The sequence below is a fragment of the Chelonoidis abingdonii genome, chromosome 6 (genome assembly GCF_003597395.2).
Source record: "Chelonoidis abingdonii isolate Lonesome George chromosome 6, CheloAbing_2.0, whole genome shotgun sequence".
NCBI lineage: Eukaryota > Metazoa > Chordata > Testudines > Testudinidae > Chelonoidis > Chelonoidis abingdonii.
Window position 1 is genome coordinate 62067070 of NC_133774.1, and position 22545 is coordinate 62089614.

The 22545-nt window shown below is 38.7% G+C and overlaps 2 protein-coding genes across 4 annotated transcripts in view; one reads left to right on the forward strand and one right to left on the reverse strand.

Moving 5' to 3' along the window:
• SLF1 (SMC5/6 complex localization factor 1) overlaps window positions 1-22545 on the forward strand; it is a 74639-nt gene that overhangs the window by 17101 nt on the left and 34993 nt on the right. For both annotated transcript variants that reach the window (XM_032802765.2, XM_032802767.2), the window contains 7 exons: window positions 4284-4446; window positions 10001-10132; window positions 11859-11912; window positions 13129-13287; window positions 14615-14781; window positions 17913-18050; window positions 18819-18984. In XM_032802765.2, coding sequence (XP_032658656.1) covers window positions 4284-4446; window positions 10001-10132; window positions 11859-11912; window positions 13129-13287; window positions 14615-14781; window positions 17913-18050; window positions 18819-18984 — 979 coding nt within the window. The remainder of the gene's footprint in view (window positions 1-4283; window positions 4447-10000; window positions 10133-11858; window positions 11913-13128; window positions 13288-14614; window positions 14782-17912; window positions 18051-18818; window positions 18985-22545) is intronic.
• The window catches only part of MCTP1 (multiple C2 and transmembrane domain containing 1), a 505482-nt gene continuing 496173 nt past the window's right edge, over window positions 13237-22545 (reverse strand). The window contains exon 20 of one of the 2 annotated variants that reach the window (XM_075067094.1): window positions 13237-13323. In XM_075067094.1, the coding sequence (XP_074923195.1) occupies window positions 13282-13323 (42 nt within the window). In that variant the 3' untranslated portion in view covers window positions 13237-13281. The remainder of the gene's footprint in view (window positions 13324-22545) is intronic. The other variant, XM_075067091.1, reaches the window with a different exon arrangement.

A 22545-nucleotide genomic window follows, 5' to 3' on the forward strand; every position in this document is an offset into this window, starting at 1 on the left:
CAGGTTCTCTGTCAAATTAATCTCTATAGATTAAACAGGAGAGATCTGAAAATCCCAGCTCCTGCTCATAGGAGACGAATGTAATTCCCCTCAAGACAAAACCAAATTTATGCTTATAGGGCCTAAGCTTCTTACAGATCTCATGTAGCTCTCTAAAACTATCTCAAGACACAGGCCATAATAACTACTAGTCTTTTCATCCTCGCATATCAATATTAACCTAGGTTACTCCTAGACTGAAACCTCCTTGTAAGTAGGTAGTTAGCCTGCATCCAGAAATTGTGGGTTGACCCCATTCCAAAAGAGAGAACCATTAACATCTAGTTTATTAAGTTGTATATGGTTTCTCCTTTCTTGGCAGGGGGAAATTGAGCTGTCTTGTGCCCTTCTCAAGCAAAATGTGTTAAGTATTGCTTTAACGGCAGAAGATATAAACAAGCCAATTTCCTTCTTGGCAGGGAAAGTAAACAGCCATGATTCCTGACCTGTGGCTTTAGCATTCCACTACAAGTTATCATTTTTCCACTTCCTCTATCTTTGTTGCTGTCCCAGTGAGACACAATTGACTACGGGTTTTGTTTCCTCATCTTCAGTGTCTGGGTACATACATCCTGCACCACTTCTGAAAGACATTCTGTTCTTTCACTGGAATCTTAACATGCTTCTGCAAATCCCTATTTGTTAAGAATGAAAGTAACCTACATCAGAAAGACAAATGAACTAAGAGTTGTGCGCATCAGGGAATCTGTATTTTTTTTTTTCCAAGACGTTACCATACAACAACCTTGGCATCCCTTTACTTATGCATAAAAGCATTGCAAGGTAGATATTTTGCTTTCTGAAAACATAGCTTTTAGTCAAGGGTCCTATAGCTGCCAGTAACTTTTAAAAAGGATTGATTTTTCTCTATCAGCTGTATTTAATACTACTGTTTGTTTGTTCTCCTCTCCCTTTCTCCAATTATTACTAACCTGGTGGGCGGGGGTGTATTTCTAAGAAAAGATGGCAGGTAACAGAAGAGGAGAAATAGGGGTCTTCTAAATTGGTGGATGCATATACTAGAAAAAATAATTGATGGATAAAGAATGAAATCCCTGGTCTCACCTACTTTACACACACACACACACACACACAATTTCTAATATATGCATCCACCAATTTAGAAGACCTTTTTCTCCTCTCCCCCTCTGTTACCTGTCATCTTTTCTTAGACATATAAATTGCAGCAGTGTACCTTTGGAACTTTTGTATGGGGAAATAATTACAGTGGACCAGAAACATTAGCTGAGCTGTCTGGGTATTACATTAGGTGGGACTAACTGCACTGCTGTGGAGTCATTCCTGCAGTGTAGATACACCTCTACCCTGATATAACACTGTCCTCTGGAGCCAGAAAAATCTTACTGCATTATAGGTGAAACCACGTTATAGTGAACTTGCTTTGATCTGTCGGAGCACGCAGCCCCACCCCTCTGGAGCGCTGCTTTACCACGTTATATCTGAATTCATGTTATATTGGGTTGCATTATATCAGGGTAGAGGTATATCTTATGAATTTATATACATACACAAATATCTATCTATATATCTCAAAAAAAATTCCCCTCTCACCCCTATGGGTGGTATGTGTCTTCCTCAACCTTGGGTCCTCTACCAGAGACCTGGGAGTTTGAGGGTTCTGCGCAGTATCTTAGCTGTTCCTAGCACTACACTCTTCTGGACAGAGAGCTCTGATGTTGTTCCTGGGATCTGTTGGAGCCACTCACCCTGCTTAGGAGTCACAGCCCCGAGTGCTCCTACCACCACTGGACACTTTGGCCTTCACTTTCCACATCCTCTCTAGTTCCTCTTTCAGGCCTGGTACTTCTCAGCTCTCATATTCTCTCCTGATGTTGCTGTCACTTGACTGCATTTCTATCAGCACCGCTGTCTTCTGTCCTTGTCTATACCGCAGAGTCTGGTGATGGCCAGTACCTGCCTGTCCGTCTGGATCTGGAAGTCTCACGAATCTTAGCCCTGCTATTCCCACAACCTTCTGTGGAATCCCATCTGTCTTGGAGGGGCTAGCCCTCGCTTGCAGATGTTCTGTACACAATGCCAGCCACTTGTTGTGCCGTCATGTATGCTGTTCCTGCCTGCATGCTTACATCCTGCCATGTGTTGGACTGTCTCTGAGCCTCTCGCACAGTCTGCACCTTGGTCCTCTCTATGTGTAGACCCTGCTTCAAGGATTGGTGCTCAGTGCCTGTTCCTGTGCTGCTATGATCAGTGCTCATGCTGTCTTCTTAGCCAGCCCTTCCAGCCACTGATAGGATTTCCCAAGGTCAGCCACTCAGCTATCTGTTGATGTACATCCCATGCAGTCTTGTCTTGCATGGCATCTTTGCTGTCTCCTCCCATGTCTGCTGCTCAGGCAGTCTCCAGCAGCTCATTTTGGGCCATCTTACTGATGTACTCCTGGATGTCCGGTTTGTCCAGGACAGTGTTTTGATTTCTCACAGCCCCGCCCCTTCTTTCCGGCTGTATACAAGTCTCTGATGTTGGATTGGGTGGAAACCTCCGTGCATTGTGAGGAGCTCCGGTCTGACATCGCAGCTCCATGTCTTCTTGCCAGCTCACTAAATCGGCAGAGTATCTGATGACGCAGGGCTTATCTGTTGATGGCAGGATCTTGTTATCCCACTGAGCTGGCCTCTCAAGACCTGTCTTATCCTTTGTGATACTTGGATGTTGCTGATCCTTGCCTCTCATACGTGGTTCCATGTGACTGTGGACCCAAGGATTGTAGCTGGTCTTATGTCTGCTATGTGGCCCGTGGTAGTTCCACCCTATCAGTCTTGATACCTTCCCTCCCTCACACCATCGCCACACTTTCCAGTCCGAATGAACATCCGATATCCTACTTAGATCCGATCAGATGGATTAGCGAGTTGATGTCTCGTTCATTCTAGCATACGCTTGACTCATCCATTGTAGAGGAGGTGCTGATGGTAGTTCCCTCACTAACCTGTACCGTATCCAGTCTTGTGATTATCTGGCTGAGGGGTTAAGCCTATGCAGAACAGCAGCGGCACACAGTGCATCACCTTCGTATATGCCACACTTGATGGCCACTGTGCAAGTGCCTTGATTAACTTCCATCTTGTCTTCCATAGTCCCATTGGATTTGAGGAAGTCTTAGTGTCTGTTGACTTTGTATAGAACCAGAATTCACAGATCCACGTGTGCGGCATTGAGTCGTAGCTTCTCTGTAGTCAATCAGGCGTGTCAGATTGTCGTCTAGACCTTGAGTCTTGGCGATCTCTCTATCTAATGAACACTGGTGTTTGAGCCTTCTGGTGTTGTCCCAATGCCCTTCTGAGCTGTGCTCATTGTACTGGCCCATATGTCTGTAGCTTGGCGCTATATGCCTGATAGGGACTTTCAGTTGTGGGGAAGCAGGTTATTGGCCGTAGTTGGACGGTTCTGTTTCCTTGCAGGGGTCTTTCATGATCACACTGTCCTTCCTTGTGTTAGTCCAGTTTGTGGTGGGAGCCTGCTGCTAGCAGCGGTTCATCTGTGCTGCTAGGCGTCCATGCACGCTGTTTTAGTTCTTTAGCCAGCAGTGCAAGAACGCCTAGAAGCGTTGGGTAACTAGCTGTTTCTCAGTAAGTGTGGATGTAGGTTTTTGTCATCACATGAGTCCCCTCATACGTTTCATATATCCCCTCTCATTAGGTCTACTGTTGTAGTAGCATTCCATCAATTCCAGGTTCTCTTGTCTCGTCCATGAATGGTTTGTTCCCGTAGCCCACTTATTTATATACATACACAAATATCTATCTATATCTATATCTATCTTATGAATCTTCCAATTTACAGGTAAGGAAAATACTCCATTTTCAGTAAATCCCTCTTTATTCAGATAAAGATCCACTAATTCTCTTGAGCTGTATTGTAATAAACCATAGTTACTGTAATACTAAATTTGATCTTTATAAAAATGCACTTGTCGAAGCTTCCTAAAAGATGAAGAAGATTAGTATTCTCTTCTAAACTGAGAAGACAATTCTGTTTAGTTGGGTTACCTACCTGTCCCAGGGCTCTGAAGTGCTCAGTTAGCCTGCTGAGGAAGGAAGTGTGACTTCATACCTGCCCATTTTCTGTAAATTTTGGGTGCATTGTAGCCTGTGAGCATTAAAAAATACCTTTTAAAACAAATTTTCAGTAAATATATATTTTAAACTGTGTGTGTGTGTGTGTGTGTGTGTATATATATATATATATATATATATTTTTTTTAGAGTTCTAGAAGCTGGAAAGGCAATTATATATCCATCACAAAAAGAAGTGAGAGCTGTTACTCATGTATTCACTGATAATAAAAGTGTCACCATAGAGAGAGAGAAACATCTCTTTGAGGCTCCATATTATCCTGTGCAATATATAGGGGATTATCTTTTTGAGGTAAGTAAAATAAATATTTTTAACTGAAATTAATGCTTCATTAATAGTGTGTTTATTGATTAGAACATACTGCAACTCTGACAAAAGTGAAAGGGATGCTATCAACTTTTTTTAAATGCACTATTTTTTATTATTATTATTATTATTTATTATTTTAATTCTGATCACCTTTTAAATAGCATGTACTAACTTTTAGGGGGGTTTTTAAGTGTCATTGAGAAAATTGTGTGTAGCCAGGTTTTCTGTTCTGCTTTTGGTTGGGTCGGAGAGCAAACCACCAAGCACCCTGTTTCTCTGGGCACACACCTGCCTACTATCTTTTCAATTGCTGCTTATTCACTGCTGTTACTTGTAAACATACTGTTAGAGCTACAAGTATACACTTTGAGCAGATCGTGAAAGTGATGCAACTGACCAAACAGTGCAACCGACTATTCACAAAATGCCAAATTAAAACTATTTTCCTCCCCATCATTGTTTTTCTAGTATCCAAGAAAAAATCCACTGCCATTTGACATTTTTGTACTTAGTCTGACAATGTCTCCTCAACTGCATTAAAACTGTATCTTCACACTTCAAAAATCAGTTTAGTGATTCACTTTCCCCACCCCCTTCCATGAACTCATAAGTTACCCTGCATTTTCATCCAGATCCTATTACAAATTATGCTAAAATGTTAAAGTTCAGAAACTTACTGAAAGCAAATGCAGCTTGCCAGTGGTTAATTGGACCATAGTGCCTAGTAATATTGTAGCAATTATGAAACTGAAGAGGAACTCAGAACTGTCTTGCTTTTCACTCAGAACTTCACAAAGCCAAATCTTTAGTGCAATTTTATGGAAAAAAAGTGATGTGTTCCACAATACTATGTGAAAGACCCGGGGCCACACTACAGGAACTATATAATATGTTGGTACAGTAACTCCTCACTTACCGTTGTAGTTATGTTCCTGAAAAATGCGACTTTAAGCGAAACAATGTTAAGCGAATCCAATTTCCCCATAAGAATAAGAATTAATGTAAATGAGGGGGTTAGGTTCCAGGGAAATATTTTTCACCAGACAAAAGACTGTTTTTTCATATATATATATATATATATATACACACACACACACACACACACACACACACACACACTAAGTTTTAAACAAACAATTTAATACTGGTACACAGTGATGATGATTGTGAAGCTTGGTTGCTTGGTTGAGATGGAGGAGTCAGAGGGTGGGATATTTCCCTTATGGCTAAATGATGAACTAGCAATTGGCTGAGCCCTCAAGGGTTAACTCTCTCTACATAAGGCAGCAGGAATGGAGGGAGATATGTGCATTTCCCTTAAGTACACTATCTTGTTAATCAACTTGTTGAGATGGCAGCTGCTGCAAGCTCCCTCCATCCTGAGCCCTGGTGGTTCCCCCCTGCTCTATGGAAGATGGGGTAAGCGAGGTGCAGGAGCAGGAGGGAGGGGGGAAACCCTGACATTAGCTCCACCCATCCTTCTCCCCCTCCCCTGCAGAGCAAGCAGGAGTCTTGGGGAGCAGCTCCAAGGCAGAGGGCAGGAACAGCACATGGCATTGGGGGGAGGGACACAGATGAACTGTGGGCAGCTGCTGGACAGGGAACTTAGGGGAGTGGGAAGCTGATGGTGGGGAGCTGATAGGGAGCTGCCAGTCCACCCTGGTTTCAAGGCCCCACCAGCTAACTGCAATGGGCTGTTCTTCCTGCAAGCAGTAGACAAAGCAGGTGGCTACCAAACGGCGTTAAAAAGGGGCATTACCCAACTTTAAATGAGCATGTTCCCTAATTGATCAGCAACATAACAATGTTAACTGGGACGACTTTAAGTGAGGAGTTACTGTCTAACATTGTAGTGTAGACAGCCTACAGCAACAGAAGGAGGTTTTCCATTACTGTAGGAACATCACCTCCTTGAGCAAAGGTACCTAGGCCGACGAAAGCATTTGGGGGTTAAGTCAGTATGGCTACAGCACTTAGGGATGTGGATTTTTCACACCCCTGAGTACCACAGCTATTTTGACATGAATTTTAATTACAGAGCAGACTTTAGTCTGCTTCCAGTTTCTACTCTGTAACTTTGGCCAGGGAATGCTTTCTGGAAAAGAAGTGCAGTTATGAACATTGTACATTTGAATCTTGCTCCCATTGAGGCCAATGGTAGAACTCCTCTTTAATTTCATTTATTTGTCCCAAGGAGGAGTTAGTTATCCAGTCCTTTTTGGCCGGGAAAAATTGTGGCCACAGCTTAAGGCTTAGAGGAGGATGATGTGTAAGGAAGAAAGGATGCAGAATATTTCCATGCTAGGAATCTAATGTGGTATTTATATGCAGCCTTACGATAACAAGCCAGCATGCTACAGATTTTATTAAGAGAACTTTCAAGTATCTAAGTGGTTATAAACTGTGACATACTTAGACTTTGTGTATTAGATCACAAATAAATAGAGGATGTGTACGGAACAGACTCAGTTTAAAGGAGAATTCTTCTTTATGTAGCCTGTTCATACTCAGTTTCAGAATAGCAGTGCCTGTTGGATCACCCTTGCCCCCCTCTGGCATCTCCCCTCTCTATCGCTGAACATTTTGATGGCAAGGCTATAAAAGGGGGTGCTGTATTTCAGGGGCTCCTGTTACTTCTAACTGTGACAGCAGATTGACCAGGAAACTTGCTGGGTCTTTATGACCTGGCTTCATTGGAGCTGATTGGTCTCAGTGCCACCTTAGCTCTCTAGTTATCCAATCAGTCTAGTTAAGTTAGATCAATGTTTCTGAACCGTTGGAACTGGCATTCTTTGAGAATACTGGTGCATATTCACATTTTCTACCCTCCTTCCACAAATTAAGTTAAGTCTCAGAGGAAGAGAGGATGTGAGGAGGTGATAGAAGGAACTGAGACAGCTGGAGCACAGCACTCCCTTCTGTAGCCTCAACCTTAGAACATTCAAGAAGGGTGAGGGAAGGACACAAGAGCTACTAAAAGGTTCTGTCCGTGCATCCCAGGAGTGTGCATGTGAAGTCACATCAAAGAACTCCACTTACAGACAAGTGGCCTTCATTTTATTATCTTGGTTTTGGCTGAATCTTATCCTTCTTAAAACTGTGTGACTAAAATTACTTGGTTTCATTTTGACATTATAATGCCATGTCCGCACACTTGAACTGAAGTCATTTTGCTTGAACTTGACATTGTGACAACTGCACACTTACACTAATTTTATTTTGCATTGTAGTCTGAAGTCATACTATGGTTTTCAGAAGCTTGCATTAAAGCTTCCTATGGGATGGTAATTAGGAACTCAATTTCCTCAATTGCTTGGCACTGTGGCAAATCAGCAAAGTACATAAACGTGCTTGATGAAGACCACATGAGTAGTTCCACAGAAGCCAATAAGACTTCTTTCATGCTTAAAGTTAAGCACACATTTAAGTGTTTTGCTGATGTAGCCGGGATGGTACCTCCAGAGCAGCCCTTCATGGCAGGGTATGGCTTTTCAGGCTCCCCACCTTCAGTGGCCAGTAACTTTCCACCATCAGAAGTATTTAGAACAAGAATCCCCTTCTGGACTCTCTTGAAATATTAACTTGTCCCACATAGTTTCCAGTGACCCTGCAGATCCAAACCCTTCCCTCTTGGCTAAGAGATTACACATCTTTCCTTCCAGGACTTGTGTTGTGCTTCTCCCTCTCCCTTTAAATTGCCCTTCATTGGTTCCACCTGAGCTGGCAACAGTCATTCAAGAAACAGGACTAAAACCAAAACCTTCATAATAGTTCTTCCTCCATGCATCTCTGCTGTGGCGCAGTCTTTCTGGCTCCCTCCACAGCTTGGAGGCCAGGTCACATCACTGTAGTCTTTTCTCACCATGTGTCTCACAGGCTCCTGCAGGAACCTTCTTTCTCTCTAAGCCTCCTCCTCTGATGAGGGAAGAGACACCTTATGTACTTCTTTCTTTCCCCAGACCTTGTCCTGGTTGGCTGAAAGGAAGGGGAGCCGTGCCCCACCCAAACCACAAAGTCCCAGTCTCTTAAAGATACAGTTACCTGGGTTTCCCTAGACTCTTAACTATTACCCCAGGACCACTTACTCTTCTCAGCATCTGCTCCAGAGCTCCTGGAACAGGATTTGGCTTGCCACAATCCCCACTACCTCTTTAACAGGGCAGACCACTCTGTTACAGCAGGATTGGTGCCGGAGTTCTCAGCATCTTGCAGGATTGAGCCTTAGTTTATTACTCCCTCAAAGTGAATGTCAAATTCAAATAGCGATAAAATAACAAGGAATGTGATCAGGTCTACAGAATAACGGATTCTGTCTTGGAAAGCAGTGACTCTGAAAAGAATTTAGGGGTCATAATAGACAAGCAACTCAGCATGAGTTTCCTGTGTGATGCTGTGACAAAAAGCGCTAATATGGATATATAAGTAAGGGAGGTGATTTTTACCTCTCAGTGTGGCATTGGTGACATCTATACTGGAAAACTGCCTCCAGTTCTCACCTCCCTATTTTTAAAAAATGATATTGATAGTTTGGAAAGGAAGCAAAAGAATGTCACAAACATTTGAGGACTGGGAAAAATTCCTTACAGTGAGAGACTTAAAAATCTCAGTCTGTTCAGTTTATCCAAAAAAAAAAAAAAAAAAGTGATTTTGATTAGTGTATAAGTACCTTCACAGGGAGAAAATATTGGATCTAAAGATCTCTAATTTAGTAGAGAAAGGCAGAAAAGAACCAGTGACTGGGAACTATAATTTGTCTGGCTTCAATCAGAAATTGGGCATAAATTTTTAACAGTAAGGGTGATTAACGATTGGTTGGATTAACGATTGGTTAAAACCAATTAACTGATTAATTGGTTGGATTGGATTAACAATTGGTTAAAATTAATGATTAACATTTGGTTAAAATCATGCACTGAAAATCTTTATGAAATGTATTTTTCCCATATTATACAGTACCTGACTAATTTAATGTGTAATTATTTTATAACAACAATGGACTAAATTGTAGCTTTGCCAAAAGACCTGTGTATGGAGCAGTGTGTAGTTAGACTGTCATTCTACTAAGGGAAGATTTTAAGACCTAGAAGGACTGGATGACTTGGAGAACTGGTAAATAAGATATAGAACCTTTAAACTGTAGGTTGCCAATTGAGCTTCTTCACTGCTAGTCAGCCACTGGAAGGAATTGACATCTGATCATATTTTATTGCCCTTTATGAAATTGGGGCTTCTCTAGAAAAGGAGTTAATCAGTAATTGTTATTCTGTAGTAACTCCCTGTGTGAACACTCTTACTTTGGAATAAGAGTGCCTTACCCCCTGTATTAAGCTAATTCAAAGTAAGAGCATCCATCCACACAGAATTAATCAGGAATACTTATCTTTTACTTATCACACCCTATTTTAGTCCAAAATAATTTAATAAACTTTATAAAAAATATATGCAAAAATATCTAAAGAGGAGAAAAAAGGTGCAAGTAGAGTTTTTAGACAGCTGTCTCTGTGTATGCAAGTTTTAAATCTTTTGACCTTCACAGAATGAAATACAAAATATTACTGAAGATAACCAAATGAACCATCTTTTAGCTCAACAAGAAGCCAGAGATACGTCTGACATGCAACTTGTTGCAATGAAAAATGCATTAATAAAGCATATCTATTTTACTCAGGTAAGAAAAAAACAGGACTGTGTAAACTTTTCATTGTAAAAATGTAATAAAATTCTCCCTAGATATATTTACCCTTCAAACACAAGTGTAACGAAGATAACATTAGATTTCTTAACCTCTGCAGCAATTGTAACAATATATAGTATTTTGTAAAGTTTAAAAATTGTATACAGTACTTAGTGCAATGCTATCTTATACCAAACTAAGATTCATTCTATTATGAGGTGATTGTTTAATAGGTGTCCAATGAAAAAATGGACTAGATGAAATATCAGTGGTAATACCACAGATAACTGATTGGTCATTTTGTTTCATTTAGATTTTTAACTGTCTCACAAAACAGTGGATTGGCCTTTAGTCTTTCTATGACTGGCCTTTAAATAGTTATAGTTATGTTTACATGTTCGTCTCAAAACCAAAGAAATCCCTGAACCAGCAACATTTTGCTGAGCATTATGAAGAATTCTTATTGCTGTGTGGATGTATTAATCCGTAATGTATATTAAGGAAAATAAAACATCATGCATCCTACCATTTTAATAATATCACAGATTTAATCATGAAGTGCATTAGGAAGTGAGGGCATTATTTCATATTCAGAAAAATGAACAATTAATTGTTTTGAATCAGTACAGTGTATATTCCCACCATAATATTGTTATTTAGTAGTTCTTATGTGAGCCCTAATACAGCAAACACACATTTGTAGACTTATGAATCTGTGTGTCTTCAGGAGCAGGTCCATGGTATATATTAATACTTGTTTTATTATTATGCAGTAAAGTACGTTTTCAATTTAGTGTTGCCACACCCACAAAAGCAAAGAATAAAAATTTAACCTTCCAATAGTAAATATCCAATGCTCTTCTACCCACAGACACATGATTTGTCAAAACTACAACTACCACACATCAGACCGTTCACTGTAACCTTACCTCTGCCCCTATCTTTTCCTTCCTCTTACACACGACTTTACCACATTATTTCTTCCTCTCCCTCCCCCTCGCCCCCAAATGCTAGTAGTTGTGGATATTTGGTGGATGGCTAGTTTTGTTGGGAGAAGGTCATTTGCTAAAGGGTTGTGCACAACGATGGGTATGTGCCCAAGGGGATTATTGAAGGCTAGCATTCCCAGAGGGCATGCTTTTTTTTTTTAAAAAGGTGCAGTTTTGGTAAAGTTCATTAATAGAACCATAGTGGTGGTCCCTAGCTGGATATAAAAATGATTTTTCATTTATATTTAGTTCCTTTTATCTCATAGGCTCCCAAAGCACTTTACAGAATAAACACTAGTGTATGTACAATATCTCACCATTGGAAAAACAGAAAAGAAAATCAAGAGTGTGCTTAAGTGCAAATTAAATATCTTAAACCGACCCTGTCTTCACATAGCAACAGTTTAAAACAAAAAGTCAAGAATAATGCATTAATTCAAATTGCAGGACAATTTAGATTTGAAAAATGAAATTGCCCAGATTGTTGACGACTCAGGACACCTCTTGTTGAAGCCTACTCTTGTTAAAAGTTTCATAAGAAGTATACCTTCAATTTCTATAAAATGAGAACTAACTAGATCTCCATGTTAAATTTGCATTTATTTTTTAACCACTGGTTAAATAATTTTTTTTAACACTGATGTATGTTTTCTGGTCATTAAACGTAGCATTTTGTCAGTATCTAATCTAAGGGTTTTCATTTATGCCCCTGATTCACTTCTGTTTTATAGACGGTGAAGCAGAAGTCTACTCAAATAGACCAACTGAGTGGATGTGGTACAGAGGTAAGTACCTGTAATTCTTGATTTCTGAAGGTTTAAGTTATAATTGTTCAGTACTTATCCAATCATCTTCCCCGATAAGGGATCTGTTTTTTGGAACAGGTTTTTTCAGTTGATAATTTTTCACCTCTCCAAGAAAGGAACTTGACAGTTGCAGGCATTGGACATCACTGTGGTTTCCATTGTGGGGGTGATTATGTGAGGCACCCCGTGGCAGCAGAGAGTCCTGTGGCACCTAACGTCTGTTAGTCTATAAGGTGCCACAGGGCTCCTTGCTTTGCTGCTTTTACAGATCCAGACTAACATGGGTACCCCTCTGATACTATTCTGTGGAAGTTTTCTACCAAGCTCTCAGAAGGCACACCCAACAGAGCAAAGATTTCCTACAATATATACCCTTAGATTACTGTACATGCCGCTGTAAGTGTAGACATAGATTCTGTACACCCCGAGCACAGGTATAAATAAAGTGTAAACAGTGAGACACTGCTTAGGCAAATAAAAACACACCAGAACCTGAGGGTATATACCTTACATGACTGTCTATATGCCCAAGTGGTGCCTCCTCCATCTGCACTACTGTTTTTAGCAGTATAGCATCCTGCTGCTGGAGCAGTTCCTTGCGGTGGGGAAGGGTTCCATCTATTTCCCACTGCTTTTCCCTCCTTTCACTGCCACTTGTAGCTACATACTGCTGTGTGGACACTGCCTGCACTTAAGTGCAGCATGTAACTATACAGACCCTACATGTCAGTGCCAGTGTAGACGAGACCTTAGAGAGTAAGTACAGTTAAATTGCTGGGGCTTAAATAATAATATATTATGACTCTAACTCTTGAGATGATAAGCATTTCCTGGAAGGTACTGAGTGCTTTTAGTGGGAGTTCAAATCAGTAGGAGTTAGGAGCAGTGAGGCCCTTGCAGAAGATATTCAGCATATCAGTGGATCGCACTATAAATTAGTAATTACTTTAAATTAGAACTGTTGTTTTCTATATCTTAAAACAATGTTTTACTTTGTTATATGATGAACAAAGTATATACATACATTTTGGCTAAAGAAATTTTGTATAAAGATTCATAAAGATTTCCTTTCAGTATCTAAAGGGACCGAACTCTTAGTTGGTTCTCATTTTTCTTTTAAGATAAAACTATGTTTATAAATCTTTTATTGAGACATTCTTTGTATGCAGTTTTTCACAAATATTTGCCGTTCCAGGTTAAAAATATTGACCTCTCCAGAGGTATATTGTGCATACTTGAAGGACTAGTAGAAGGACATTTCTTTACTGATGTAATCACAGAACTTGCTGCTATTCAAAAATACTTCATCCCTCCTGTGCAGCTTCTTCATTCTCTTCTAGAACATACACTACAGGTGAGAACTAAAGGCTTGGTCTTTCGCAGTATTAAACTGGGGGAGGGAATGTAAAAAACATGGTCTTAGTCAGATACCAATGGTATATTTAAAAAAAAGAGTGTCTTCATCCATAATTTCTTTAACCAATGTTCCCTTAACCACTACTTCACCAGAATATACTGTCAATATGTTGTTGAAACAGTAAAATCCTACATACCTGCAAGACAGAAAATCATTCATTCTGATTGAGCAAATAAATATTATCTTTTTCATACTGTCAATATTACCTCATTTAGGACTATACTATCTATATGTATGCAGGTAACAAATTATAGCAAGTTACATGTTTGTATCAACTGGGACTATAGTATATGTTAGGATAACCACTCGAAGACCATAGGGAACATCCATGGATAAAAGTGAAATGCTTGAGTGTGCACTTGCACTCACTCTCAATTTTTTCTCCAGTACAATTTATTTAAATAATTGAAAATAATCGGAAACCAAATAGTATTTTTCACTAGCCCTATTAATGTAGTACCCATCTTATTGTTAAATGCTGTCCTTATATGTAAATGTAAAAACAGTTACAGAAAGGAAGAGTAAGCAGTGAGGTTGAAACTTTCTAGTACTTTGAGAAACAGCAGAATCTTCTGTAATTTTGCATAGTAAGCAATAGATATTGAGTCCACTTAAAAAATTCTTGTCTAGACAATGACAAAATCATATGTATTTATTAACTCTTAAGTCAAACCATAAATTATCCTTATCAAATGCAATGGAAGTCACTTTGGTTGGCAGCAATAGAAATCTTGGTCCCTCTGAATAGAATAAGGATAATACATAGGAAATAGGTCAGAATTGGAATGAATTGTAAATTGGTCAGGAACAGGATTAAGCAAATAGTGTAACTTGCACTGTTTTGGTATTGTGATTCTGCAAAATGAGTGTGACTTGCGCGCACACACGGGTCTGAATTGGTAGTTGCAGGCAAGGCAATGAGCAGGGGGTGTATATAAAGCAACTGCATGCAGACTTACACTGCATTATTCCCAACCCTGTAAGGATGAAATTCACTGGTATAAATTAGTTAATATCGGAGCTGAAGACCATTTTTGGTTCAAGTTACCCTTATTTTTTTCCTTTTCTGTGCAAATTACAATATTTTGCCTCTTGTATTCCTCCCCCTCAGTTTCCCACATGATATTAAGCTAACATTTGTCATCAGTGATTTTGAGTTTTGGATGAGTTTGAGTTTAGGATGAGTATGACTAATACAAAAGTTCTTCACTATTAAGTCTTTGGCCAGTACAGATCCAATATTTATTTCTTATTTTTAAAACAGGGAAATACGGACACCGTATTCTCTGCTAAATTTTTTCACATCTTGTACATTCTTCTTCAACTGGATCCTCCTTGGAAGTCTCCTTCCATGTTAAGATATTATCTGGAATTTCTTCAGTGTCCTATTTGCATGAAAGGAACATGGTCTCTGCTAGAGATGCTTGTGAGGTAAGAAGTAGTTAGAAAGGGGTTTTTTTGTTTGTTTTTTTGTATGTTCTCTTGTTTTGGGGGCTTCTCTCTCTCTAACAGCTTAGCTAAGCGAAAATAATTAATATCACACTTCTTCATAAAAAGGTCTCCTTAGTTAAAAATTATAGAATTTACATATAAAGAGAAGCCCTATTATATGGAAGTCATTTTTTCATTGTACTGTAATTAATTCATTATAAGTGAAGGTTTTCTAAACCTAGAATAGCATTTGTACATTTCAGAACTGTTATAAATTTCAATTAATCTGAGTTCACTGAAAATGGCTGTCACTATAGAGGGGGAAAAACATCATAGATTTCTTGTTTCTCCCCTTCTTTGCATTTCTGTATTAAATGTTCAAGCATAATTATTTGTATATTGTGTGGCTTTTGACAGTTTAGATCAATGTATATTACTGCTGGGTTTTGTATATCTATTTTGCTGCAGATAAAACAGTATAAATCTTATCTTGTCAAATATGCAGTTTCATGTTGTCTTTTGATTTTAAGCATGAAATTTGCAGACTTGTCCATTGGTCCTAATTAACCACTATATAAACACAAGACTCAGGACAGCTTCCTTTTAGATGATTCCACCTGATAGGAGAATTTCAGGTTTCTGACTTTTGTGAACAGAAACTGATTGATTAATTCCATTTCTGGAAAGAGTGACTGCACCTCAGTTCACCACTGTGATATATCTTCTCTAATTTAACATTGAAGTACTTTAATATGGCAATGTTGACCAGTATAGAAATGCATATAGGGGTTTTTTTTTGTTTTTAAATACATCATTTCATATTCTGAAACAATTGTAAGTATAAACTGTTGTTACACTCACATACAAACTCCATTCACTTACAAAGAAAGTCATTAAAATGCACATTTCTCCATTATTAAAGTTCAATGAAATCACCAGTCCAAGGCAGCTTTTATCATTTGTCTTAATAGCCAGTCATCATGCTATCCAAATGCACACTGACTTCTTCTGTCCTCAGCAAACTCCATTATACTTCCTAACATATAGCCAGTCATAATGCACATACCCAGTTCCTCTACATCACAGTCAAACACACAACCCATCAACCAAGGCTACAAATGGGTAGTGTGGAAACCTCTCCCAGAGGTTTGCAGGGAAGACATGAATGTTGTATATTCATAGCCTTTTTACCTTCCTAGTGCACTGTGTGGGGAGCTACCAGGAGGGTGAATAGCAGTGTGGGGGACAGAAGTAAAGTGGGGTTGTATTGCAGACTTGAGTTGGAAAGTTTATGCATAGGTAGACAGGGACTGTGCAGCAGGCCTGGGGTGGGGAGCCAAGTCACTGTGGCAAGCCATAAGAGCTTGAACTGCCGGGTGCTGGTGCCTTAACTTCATAGCATACCGAAGCACTGGTTCTGTAGGGAGTCCTTGTTGTGTTCATGTTTTCTCACCTCTCAGTCAAATAATTTAATACTAGCATTTCAAAGCTGATACACCATACTTTCAAGAACAGACAGAGAAAATAGTTGAAAACTAAAATGATTATTCTGATGGTGGGTAGAAAAGAGATTCATATGTGAATATTTTTTTTTTTTTTTTTTTTTTGTGAGTGAATGAAGAAGAGGAGGCAATTCCTTGAATTTAAAAGCCATATGTTATGTGCAGGGCTTGAGACAGCCACTCGCTCATGGCCAGTAGTAATGTTTCCAGGGTGACTGGAGAGGAAACAAGTTGAATCTATGTAATTTTGTATAGGAATGCTTTGCAAAGCACTGTTCTCAGGAGGCTTATTGTCAAACCATCCTGAACAGGGAAGGAAGGCACTCAAACTCAGAATGACATCAACAGACCTAGGACACTGGGATAATAGATGACTTATACAATTCATTGTAGGAAACTTAAGCTAATAAAGTTTTAATTAAAAAAAGAAACAAGAAATAAACCCGTTAATGTTCAGATGCTAAAAAATATCTGAGATTTGGGGATATAATTGTTGATAGAGCTCTTCAGACCTTTGGCAGAAGAATTAATTGTAGAAAAATACAAAATGAGTCAGTGCTGGATATATCAAGGGTATTTACTCTGCCAATGTCAAATTCCTCCAAAAATGTAAACTAGAAAAGATGTTCTGCTCTTGCTCTTAAAACAGTTTATCATGTTGTTAAATTATGATGTTTCATCAAGGTGTGGCTAAAATGATATGCAAATAGGATCTAATCATAGAAACTCTTACTCATGTGAGTAAAGGTTTACAGGCACATGTTGTAGTTTCCAAAGTGCTAGGAAATCTTTTGGAATTAAAGCCTTTTTATAAATGTTCTACGAAATACAAGAACTCTGCCCCTCCACAAGGAATTCCCTTCCTCCTCCAGTGTACAAGGAAATGTGCTAAATGCAACAATTATTTACCTCACACTTTAACGTGCACCTTTTAATTAAAACTTTTTTCCCCAAAATAATACATGACATCAAACACCTAATTACTGGCATGTTCACTGCAGAATATATATTTTAAATATTGCCGAAAATCTGGCCTTAAATCATTAGTGGTATTGGTATGAAAATATACATTTACTTATGATATATAAGAAACACAAGTTAATGTCCTTTAAGTAAAAATTAATTTGGGTAGAACTCACTCTGTGCAGTGGGCCAGCACAAGGCCTGTGCATTACTTAAATTCTACTTAAGGCTTCAGAATAGAACTGACATGAGTAGTGCCTTGTATTGGCCCTGTGTGCACTGGTGAAGTTCAACTTTTGTACGCAAGTAACAAACATTCTTCATTTTTGTTTTTAATCTGGACATAGAGAAAGTCCCTCCTAAATTTATATTGTATATACCAAGTTTCATCCTGAGCCAAGTTTTGACCAAGTTAAAGAATCCTTCAATTATTCTCACTTTCATGTTCAAGTGTGACACCGGTAATGGGGTCACTATGTTTTGTCATTTTATTAATTATGATTATTTCTTAAATGCTGATTTGATTGCATTTACAAAACCTCACAAGTATGTTGTTGCAAATTTAAAATAAATAAATTTGGAACTAAAATGTCAGAATTGCCTTGTGCATTGATTAGTCAGTAGATCATTTGAAATTTAAACAATTTCTGGTACTTTATTTTTCAGATCTTGCCTTTACTGCAAAAGCTTTTGTCATGCAATCTCTGTTTCAGAAAAAAAAAATGAACAGAGAGTTGTTCACAAAACGTTACTCAAGTTTTTCTTCAATTTAGTGAAAGCTGAAGTACAGGCTTTAACCAGAAGGTAAGTTTTATGGGAGAATACTTTACTTTCTTCTTCCGTTTAAAAAAATTCAAACCCATTTCTCAATCTACAATGGAATTGTACCCTGTCTTTACTATGCTCGCTGTCTCTGAAATGGGATGCTGTCCTCATAGAGGTTGAAAGTAGTATTTGGCCATGCACTTGCTAAATGTTTCCTCTGAAATCTCTCATTGCTTTGCCTGTTTATAACTAGCTTTCATTATGTTAAAAGAATATTCTGCCTGGATGTTAGTATGGAGACTTCTAATTTTTTACATATTATTTTCCCACTATGTTACATGTGTGGATGGGTGTTTTAATTTTGTTTCATAAGGAGGTGAGTTTTTAGCTTTGCAGTTCTTAGATTTTTTTCATAGTCTTTCATATTAAGTATTTGTGAAACCTTGAACATACAACATACATGTTGTTTTTTTTAATCTGTAAGCACTTGTATTATCTCTCATCCTTCCTAATCAATGTAAATGAATAGATGTATGTATGATTGTCTTATAAAGTAAAAAATTTCCTTTTGTTCCAACTGTAATTATATTTATACAATATTAACACAACATCTGAGTTCCTTCACTTTGGCTGTCATTATTTCACATATATTACTCATAAAAAAATAGCGTATGAGCTTTCTGTGCTTAAAAATTACCAAATCTTTGTATGTTTTGACAGGAGATATGTTATCTGTCTAGTAACTATAGTAATCAAATTGGCATAAAGCTTTAGGTTTTGTTCACTTTTTCTTTTTCTTTTGTATAGATTATGTGAAGGGGCCAATTCACAGCCTCTGCAAGTTATGCCACAGACAGTTCTTCTGAAGACCTTTTGGCTGGGAAGTGAAACCTCTCTGCTTTTTACCAAACATATAAATATTCTAGTAGATTGGATCATACATTCCTATAGAGAAAAGTTCAAAACAAATGATGTGAGTAACATTCATTTTCTATTAAAAAAAAAAAAAAAAGTAATGAAGGTCAACGTATTTTTTTTAAAGCATTTATTTCCTCACTCCTTTCTGAGAAACTACGTTCAAGTACCAAAGCTGCTTGTTACATCTGTCCTTTGTTGTGAAGCATGCTGACTTTTGCTCCACAAAAGGAAATGAACTGCTCTATAAGGTTCTCATATATTGATCTGTAAAGAAGAAATGTAAGAAATAGTTTTCTGGTTGCATTCAGATGTTCATATTCCAGCAGGTGTTACTACAGTCAGTAGAGACATAAGTTTAGGACGCCTTATCAAATAAACTGTAACCAATGAGGTAATTATCTTATTTTACAATGAAAAGTACTTTTTAGAAAAAATTGTATTCACTAAAAATTGTCTGAAGGATAGAATTAATGAAACAAATGGGGTTTTGTTGTTTTATACACCTTTTTTAACCTGAAACTTTTTCTATGAACTCACCAGTTTTCTTTCCAATCCCTTGAATTTCCTTTGGTGCCTTCTCTAGTTCTTTTTCTTCCAAAGAGAATGGAAGACAACATAACTGCTGTTCCATGGCACGCTGGCCAGCAGGACTATGACCTGAACTGAAACTGACTGTCCTCTATACCGCCCCAGCCCCCACCCTTGCTAAAGCCTTTCTGAAGTATCTTTGACTATTCAGTTCCCATGCAAAAGTACAAACTCATCACCGTTCTTTAAAAATTATTGTGGAAATATAGAATACATAGGCAACACATCTTTTCAGCACTATCACAAGGAAAGAAAAACATTTCTAATATACTACCTGATTGTTTTGTAGAGTGTGAAGAAGGCAGAGACGTTAAAACACATTAAAAGCTTTGCTCAGGGTACTTTAATTCTAGCCAGTCCACCTACTGTTTTTGAGAGATGGCGAAACAAGACATGCAGAAATAAAGTATTGTCTTTATCCATGGTCAAGATATATACATAAACATACATATATTTAGGTGCCTAGATTTAGGTTTCTAAATCCATATTACCAGCTTAAACAAGTGGCATGATGTTTTTTTTCTGAGCACCAGGAAAGCAATTGTCCAGTTGACTTTCAGTGGGAATTCAATACTACTTGTAAATCAAACCATTCTTTTAGTTTCCTAAGTGTAAATTCTGGAGCTTAAATGTAGGTACCTACTTTCTTTTTTTTCAATCGTGCCCTTTCTTCTGTTCAAAAGTTCCAACTTTTTAAACTATACAGTGTTGTGAATTGTATTGTTTCTTCCGTAAGTACAATATTCACTTGTAGACAAGTAAACTACAATATAAGGTGTATGGATTAAAAAGAAGCAGAAAACTTTTGACAAAACTGAACTGTAGTATCAAACATACACAGAAGTCTGCAGTAGACTTAAACCTAAAGTATCAGTTGTCCTTTTCCACAAAAATAAGGTTCCCATTGCTGTTCAACTTTCATTTTATACACTACATTGTATAACATCCCAGCAGATGTGAAATCGGGTCTTAAAATGCAGCTATATTATATTGTTCCCTGACAAGCTACCATCTTGTGATGTTTTGCTTTGTTTTTTTAAATAGCCCTCATTCCTTAGCTGTGCATTTAATTTCTTTGCTTTACATTTTTAACAAAAATAAGATTGTCATAAGGGTAACAACCCTCCTGTATACAATTCTATAAAATCCCCCCTGGCCAGAGGCACCAAAATCCTTTTACCTGTAAAGGATTAAGAAGCTCAGGTAACCTGGCTGACACCTGACCCAAAGGACCAATAAGGAGACAAGATACTTTCAAATCATGGGGAGGGGCTTTTGTTTGTGCTCTTTGTTTTGGTGGTGTTCGCTCTTGGGACTAAGAGGGACCAGACCTCAATCCATGTTCTCCAAATCTTTCTGCACAAGTCTCTCATATTTCAAACTTGTAAGTAACAGCCAGGCAAGGCGTGTTAGTTTTATCTTTGTTTTCTCAACTTGTAAATGTTCCTTTGCTAGAGGGAGTTTTATCCCTGTTTTGCTGTAACTTTGAAACTAAGGCTAGAGGGGTTCCTCTGGACTCTTTGAATCTGATTACCCATCCTGATTTTACAGAGATAAACTTTACCTTTTCTTTTAATAAAATCCTTCTTTTAAGAACCTGATTGATTTTTCATTGTTTGAAGATTCAAGGGTTTTGGATCTGTATTCACCAGGACTAACTGGTGAGGGTATATTCTTAAGCCTACCCAGGAAAAGGGGTATAAGGACTTGGGAGGGAGGAATTAGTCTCAATTCTGCCCAGGAAAGGGGGGGTTAGGGACTTGGGAAATATTTGGGGGAAAGCAGAGTTCCAAGTGGCTCTCCCCTAAGATTTGGAACACGCTTGGTGGTGGCATCTTACTGTTAACCTAAGCTGATAAATAAGTTTGGGGGTCTTTCATGTGGGTCCCCACATCTGTACCCTAAAGTTCAGAGTAGGGAAGGAACTCTGACAAAGATCTAGAAAAAATGTTTTGCTATTAGTCTTGTATGAATAACCTGCTCCCTGATATGTGCAGAGCTCACTATCATCCCTTTCTTTGCTTTCAGTTTTGAGCTATTGTCTGCAAAACATGGGTACCAAACTTTGTCCAGATAGATGAAAAGATCAGTTCAAAAGAAATACCCACAGGAGCAAATCCTCCCCATTGGTACATAGCTAGCTGTGCCTCTCTTTTCAATTTCTTTGTTTTAGAAATGCGCAAGGAAAATTTGGAGTGTTTCTGTAGCATTGAGCTTAGCAAATAGGGAGCACAATTCCCCTTCTCTCCATAAACTTGGGTGTGGGGAGGATTGGTGACAACTGTCTGGTTGTTATTAATAACCAGTTTATAGATATATGAAGCAAGCAATCATAGTTAAACTCTACAAAATCAAAGAAAATATTTCATAGAATCATAGAATATCAGGGTTGGAAGGGACCTCAGGAGGTCATCTAGTCCAACCCCCTGCTCAAGGCAGGACCAATTCCCAAAGCAGGACCAATCCCCAACTAAATCTTCCCAGCCAGGACTTTGTCAAGCCTGACCTTAAAAACATCTAAGGAAGGGGATTCCACCACCTCCCTAGGTAACCCATTCCAGTGCTTCACCAACCTCCTAGTGAAAAGTTTTTTTTTTCCTAATATCCAACCTAAACCTCCCTCACCGCAACTTGAGACCATTACTCCTTGTTCAACTTCAAGTGATTACTCATATCAATACCAGTTAGGTGTGTGCATGCACCGCGTGCACAGATGTCGGAAACTTTTTCCCTAGCAGCTATCCATTGGGCCGGCTGGGAAGCTCCCTGGAGTGGTGCCAATATGGCGGGGCTCTGGGGCATGCCATCCCAGGGCTTCAAACCCTGCAGTTCTTGAAACAAGCCCATGCCTATGGGCGATCCCCACAATCCTGCCTTAGGTGTCTGGGGGAGGGCCGTCAGGCTGACAAGTCCAATATCTGCACAGTGTTCAAGCCCCGAACAAGAAGAGAGAGGGAAATACAACTCAAACAACTTCTCATGGAGTCCGCATTGCGTCCCTCTCAAGACGCGGGACCGAGCGCCTCAG